The sequence below is a fragment of the Lactuca serriola genome, chromosome 9 (assembly GCF_051521515.1).
Source record: "Lactuca serriola cultivar US96UC23 chromosome 9, Lser_US96UC23_V15, whole genome shotgun sequence".
Lineage (NCBI taxonomy): Eukaryota > Viridiplantae > Streptophyta > Magnoliopsida > Asterales > Asteraceae > Lactuca > Lactuca serriola.
Window position 1 is genome coordinate 109,384,064 of NC_136416.1, and position 6,440 is coordinate 109,390,503.

A 6,440-nucleotide genomic window follows, 5' to 3' on the forward strand; every position below is an offset into this window, starting at 1 on the left:
ATGATACTTGGGTTTACCCAACCATTCCTTTGACTCCTTGAATCCCTAAATTGATCCGTTCTGGAAACTAGGTGTTACATGGAGTCTAAAACCAACACCAAAGCTCAGATCTGAAGCATATCCTAGAGAAAATATCTTAATGATCCATAAAGTTGCTAACTTTATGGATCACATGCATGTTATCCCACCCAAACATGAAAAGAGAAGCATAAATCTTAGATCTAGCATGCATAATAGATAAAGGCAAAGCTTTAGGACTTACAAAGGTGCAAAAGCACTGCAAGATGGAGTGGTAGAAGCTTGATGGCCAAAAGGATGCCCCCAAGGAGTCTTCTTCTTCTTCAAAGAGCCAAAAACCACCAAAAGAGCCCTTAAGATCAATAATATAGGCTAATAACGATTTGGACGGAAAGGAGGTGATGAAGACTAAGGGTGTGCAAACCCTAGCCCCCCACTTTTCTTAAATAGGGAGCAAAACACTGGATTAGGGTTAGCTTGATCTCACATCGTAAGCCCCTAACCCTCACGTCGTGAGCCTTAAAAAAGCCACGTATCTTAGACTAAATTCACGTTGTAAAATCATACCTCTCACATCGTGACCTTCACATCTTAGGTCTTACATTCGTATTTAACTCAAAACACTGAAAGATCGATTACCTGCAAAAATGAGAATAATAATTTTAAAAAAAAATGAAAATGAATATTTTGTGAGAGTCTAATGATAGTTTAAATAGTTGTAATTTTATTAGTATTATTATTAAAGAAATGATTTGAGTTGTGAATCCTTAATTTATAAATGAGTTTTGAAAAACTATAATTAAAAAAATGATTTGAGTTGTGAATCCTTAATTTATAAATGAATTTAGAAAAATTATAGTGTATGATTGATGTATATACAAATAATGATTATTATGTGCTTGAAATAAGAATTACTTATTAAACTCTTTATAACTTATCCTTTTGTTAACATATGTTTTCCCAGTAACTTTATTTTAGAAGCAAGGATAGAAAAAGAGAGATTGTTATACCCGGCTCATATCAGTATATTAAAAAAAAATTAACTGTTCATGTTAATAACTTGTATTGGATTGTACACCAATGTGTTTATAAATAATAAGTGAAAATATTTTGATGTACCTTGTATTAAAAGCTGAGTATTAAAAGTTAGGTGTTACATGTGAATACTAGTTTCTATAGATTTAAGAATTCAACCACCCATAAATGCAAATAATATAGCAAGTCTAGTAATGTCCTCTTCATCCACCCTAGCCAAAAAACAAGTAGAATAATGAAACCAAAAAATTGGAAAACAATACATAACCTTTGTTTTTATTGTTTATTTTGATTTATGGGTTATTAATTTAATCCCACCCATGAAAGGCCTTAATGGTTCCGGAACAATAACGGTTCCATCTTCTTGTTGGTAGTTCTCAAGCAAACACACAATCATACGCGGGACCGCACACGCAGTTGCATTTAGTGTGTGAACGAATTCCGGTGGCGCCAGATTCCGGGCTTTTCCTTTTTTTGTATTTCCGGGATTTGTTGGATTTTCCGGACGGAATCGGATTCCTAATCTTCGGCTTTGGTAGTCTGTACAATTCGATGCACTCGATATCTGTATGATTATACAGATGATAGCAATGTCATCCAAATACAAATCAATTTTCGTTGCTACAAGAGAATCTTTAATGGTTAGCTTTTTTAAAGGTTTTTACTTTTGTCATATCAGCTTTCCACCAACTTTTATTTAAACCTTTTCAAAATCTTTTTTTAAAAGTTAATTAATTAATCATAATCTATATGAAATGTTTTAGAAATCCCCTCATTTAATAAGTTGTTTCTTAAGCATGCAATATTACATGTCATTTTGTTTTGTTTTGAAAGATGCTTTTAAATGATATCTTTTTAAAACATATATTACTCATTTTCATTTTCTATAATTAATAAGAAGTTGATCTCATAAAAGACCATATGTTTTGTATTTTTTCCGGATAAAACCTCGATCTTTATTTTTTTTTCCTGAAAAGACCTTGTATATTTTGGTTTTTTCCGAAAAACCCTCAACTTCGTCTTTTTTTCGGAAAAAAAAAACCTCAACTTTCTAACTATTTCCGAATAAATCCTCAACTTTTTTAGTTTTTCCCCAGAAAACCCTCACATTTTACAACTTTTTTCGGAAAAAAAAAATGACTAAAAGGGTCGGATCGGAAAAAATGAAAAATGCAAGGTGTTTTTCAGGAAAAAAAACCGAGGTTTGATCCGGAAAAAACACAAAATATAAGGTCTTTTATAAGATTAACCCTTTAATAAAATAGATTAAACCAGTAGAAAAATAATATAGATTTAATTTGTAAATATAATTATTGTGTAAAATGTAAAACAAATAAATAAATAAAAAGAATAAGCACTTGAAAAAATCATCACCTAACCTTCCATGTGAAAAAAAAAACTTTTTCAATGGATTATACAAATTTGGGTTAATCTCTTAAAAGACCTTATAGGCTTATATTTTGTGTTCTTTCCAAATTAAACCTCAAATTTACTTTTTGCCCGAAAAAGACCTTGTATTTTTTCATTTTTTTCGAGAAAACCCTCAACTTTGTACTTTTTCCAAAAAAAACTCAGCCTTCTAAATTCTTCCAAATAAACCCTCAACTTTTTTAGTTTTTATCGAAAAAACCCTCACATTTTACAACTTTTTCAGAAAAAAAAATGACTAAAAGGGCCAAATCGGAAAAAAAAATGAAAAAAATATAAGGTCTTTTATGAGATTAACCCTACAAATTACACAAAAAGATGCTATTCAAAGTATAATGTCTTAATAAGAAAAAATAATAATAATAAGTTGAAACTACAATGTTACAATGAGAAATGATATATAAAGTCAAGTGTAGAGTGTACCTCTCCATATCGATCTAAACCTGGCATCCAGGCTTCAATATCAAATTTACGGTAAGCAGGAGCACCTAAATCCCCGGTTCCCATATCCAATGTTCTGTCATGAAAATTAATTTTATTATATTTTGTGTGAGTGTGATGAAAATTTATTAATAATTAAATTATGAAAAATCCTATACTTGAAATGAAGTCCTAATTTTGAAAAAAGATCCTCTTCGATTTCAATTAGCTCCTGGTGGTATGTGTTACTTTCTTCAGGTCTGCATAATATGAACATCTCAACTTTGCTAAATTGGTGCACTCTGTATAGACCCCTGTTTTAAAAATCACTAATTAGTTAAAAGTTAAAACACAATATGCAAGAAATACCAACATATCAACCTTTTGTGGGTTAAATGCAAGAAATAGCAATGTACTTTTGAGATTTATTTATTTTATTATTATAGCATCCTACTTTCATTTTGTCAGATATAAAGCAATGATTGGGTATATTTTTAAAGGAAAACTCAATAAAAGTCCTTGTATATTTTTTTTGTTCAATTCAGTCCCAAAAACCGACAATTGTCTTCATTTTGACCCTTTTACCAGGTCAACAGGTCATCCCACTTTCAAAACTTACACTTTTGGCCCAGATTTTAAATTTCATTACAAGATTTGGTCCAAATTTTATACTTTTGGCCCAGATTTCAATTTTTTTTAGGAATTCATCCTACATTTTGGTATTTTTATAAAAACAAATTTGTAAACAAATGCATTTATTATAAAATAGGTGTAAGAATTCGTATCAAAATTTTGAAATCTGGGCCAAAAGTGTAAATTTTGGACCAAATTTGTAATAAAATTTAAAACCTGGGCCAAAAGTGTAAATTTTGAAAGTGGGATGACCTTCAGACCTGGTAAAAGGGTCAAAATTAATACAACTGCCGGTTTTCAAGACTTAATTGAATAAAAATATATATATAAGGTAAGGACTAAATCGATTATGAGGCCAAAATATAAGGACTTTCATGGAATATTCCTGTATTTTTAATAGTTCAAAGTCCTAATAAGGAAAAATAATACAATGCTAAAATAGGGTAGATTTCTAAAATACAATTGTTTAAAATGAAAAAACAATGCCATAATAGAAAAAAATAGATAGTAGAATGTTATAATAAACAAATAAATGAGAGAATAATAGAGTTCAATAATATTAATAAAATACCTAGTAGCTGCTCCAGCTGCACCTGCTTCTGTACGAAAGCAATGGGAAAAGGCAACATACTTTAAAGGTAATGCTGAGTCAGCAAGAATGGAGTCCATGTGTATTCCTCCAACAGGGATTTCTGCAGTCCCAATAAGACATTGATCACTACCCTCAATGGAATAAACCTGCAGCAGCATATAGACTCACTCACATGGTACGAAAAGGGCATTCATGTCTTTTCAACAAAACGTATTTACCTGAGTGTTATCTCCACGAGGTTGGAAGCCACACTTTTCAACCACTAAAGATCTAGCAATTTCTGGAGTTGTGAGAGGAGTAAAACCCCTTTTCATTACTTCTGAAAGAGTCCAGTTTATAAGACCCATTTCTAATAAAACTGCTTCGTTTTTTAGGTAATAGAACTTTGATCCACTAACCTATAAAAAAAAACACTTTGTTACATAAATTAGGAAAAAGGTTGAATCTTTGTTACATAAATCTGTATCTAATCCTAAAGATTATATCATTATAATACCATGAGTTCGAAAAAAAAAATACCTCTGCAGCAGCATCAAAATCAAAAAGATCGAGCTCTTTCCCAAGTTGTACATGGTCCTTGATAGGAAAGGTGAATTCACGGGGGACACCAATCTACACAATCATGTAGATATTGAGACTCCAATAAGACAATGAGGGTAGTTTAGGTAGAAAAAGAAAAGAGAGACATACAGTTTTCCTAATTATTGAACTATCTTCCCCTCCAATTGGGACATCTGGATGTGTCATATTAGGGATACATTGTGCTTCCCTTTGAAGAGAATCTGTAAGTTTGATAAGATCTTCTTCCAGTGTAAACAGTTTTTCCTTCAAATTCTTTCCTGAAAAAATTCCATTTGGAGTATGAGAATAGAGGGAGTAAAGACTAATGAACATAGATTTTGAATATGAGAATGTGACATAGAAATGTATGTATAGAGTATACCTTCTTCTATGAGTCTTTGACGCTCTAATGGTTCCACTTTTCCTTTCATCTTGTTTGCAACTGCATTTCTTTCATATCGGAGCTCTTCAACTTCCTGCTATCTGCGAGCAACAATTAGCTACAAGACAATAAACCAATCTTTCTGAGAAGATATGAAGAAGAATCATAAATTGATAATCTGTGATCTTTTGAAAGACAACAATATTCGCTATTTACTTCAATGCTAACTTTCATCCTTGAATTGATAGACCCCTAACCTTTTGAAGTTGCAGTAACTTCTCGTAAAGCTCAATGACTAATTCCAGGTTAGCTGTGGAATTCCTGTTCTTGAGGTTTGCTGCTACTGCCGATTTGTTCTCGAGAATAGACTTGAAATCAATTGCTGCTTTCCACTGAGGTTTCACAACTGCTGTATTTCATTACCAAAAACGAGTCAGAAAATAACTTAGAGATTGAAAAAAAAATGATTGGATTCCGCATTCCCAATTCTATGCCCAATCAATTTTAAGAACAGATTATGAATTGTGTGGTGAAATGGATGGCAGAAAGGACAATAGTAATTTTGAGCTCAAGTTTTCTCGACAAAGAACAAGGGAAAGACAAAATGCATAGCAGAAAGGAAAATGATAAATAAGATTCAGGAAGTATTACAGTAATCCACTGAAGCAATGGTAGTGGAATCAGCAACCGGTTGTGCAGAAGCCGCCGCTGAGGATAGTGCTCTGATGAGGAACGGAAACCGGTGTGTCGAGTTGCGTGAGAGAGATGCGGATAGGGTTTTGAAGAGAGTTAAACGTCTTGAAATGGCGGCGGAGGATCGCAGTGACGATGATGTTGAACACGTCATGTATGGAATTGACGCGAGTTTTAGGGTTTGAATGGTAGTTCCACCAAAACAGCACTGCAGCCCCATCTCTGTTTCTCGTGTGTATCTGTGTGAAGAAGATGAAACACAGAGACGCAAGACACAGTTCTTTTGCCTTTCTATTTCTATCCTCTTTGTGGGGGATTTAACGATTAAGGTATCGAGTAATCTAACCTTTTCTTTTTGGTTTTTTTTAAGAAAATAAATAATAGGTTTAAAATTAATTTTTGAAAAATTATCGTTCGGTCCGCAATGCTTATTCCGGATCCGAATTCGAAATGAGTAGACCGGTAAATGGTCCGACCCGGTTAGGCCTGACAATCCAACATGAACTCAACACATAATCAGTGGGTTTGGTAAGAGATTTTCACACGTTTATGTAATTAGGTTGACACGACACAACACAAAAATTAAACGGGTTGAGTTAAGGTCAAGGCTCTCAACTCGAATATGACATGTTTAATTATATATCATTTTTTATAAATTTCATATTTTTATTAGTATAA

General features: G+C 32.5%; 1 protein-coding gene across 4 annotated transcripts; it reads right to left on the reverse strand.

Moving 5' to 3' along the window:
* Positions 1-1,171: 1,171 nt before the first annotated feature.
* On the reverse strand, positions 1,172-6,091 carry SRS (Seryl-tRNA synthetase). 4 transcript variants are annotated; one of them, XM_079019661.1, is made up of 10 exons: positions 5,721-6,091; positions 5,327-5,478; positions 5,070-5,163; positions 4,817-4,965; positions 4,646-4,738; positions 4,345-4,524; positions 4,106-4,272; positions 3,081-3,215; positions 2,905-2,998; positions 1,172-1,618 (listed from the first exon to the last, which is right to left on the reverse strand). In XM_079019661.1, the coding sequence occupies exons 1-10, from the start codon at positions 5,980-5,982 to the stop codon at positions 1,337-1,339; spliced, it is 1,608 nt and encodes a 535-aa protein (XP_078875787.1). In that variant the 5' UTR covers positions 5,983-6,091; the 3' UTR covers positions 1,172-1,336. The 4 variants fall into 4 exon arrangements, with proteins under 4 accessions (XP_078875787.1, XP_078875784.1, XP_078875785.1 ...); XM_079019658.1 differs by having other exon boundaries at positions 5,327-5,475; positions 5,721-6,073; XM_079019659.1 differs by lacking the exon at positions 5,721-6,091 and having other exon boundaries at positions 5,070-5,170; positions 5,327-5,467.
* Positions 6,092-6,440: the final 349 nt, after the last annotated feature.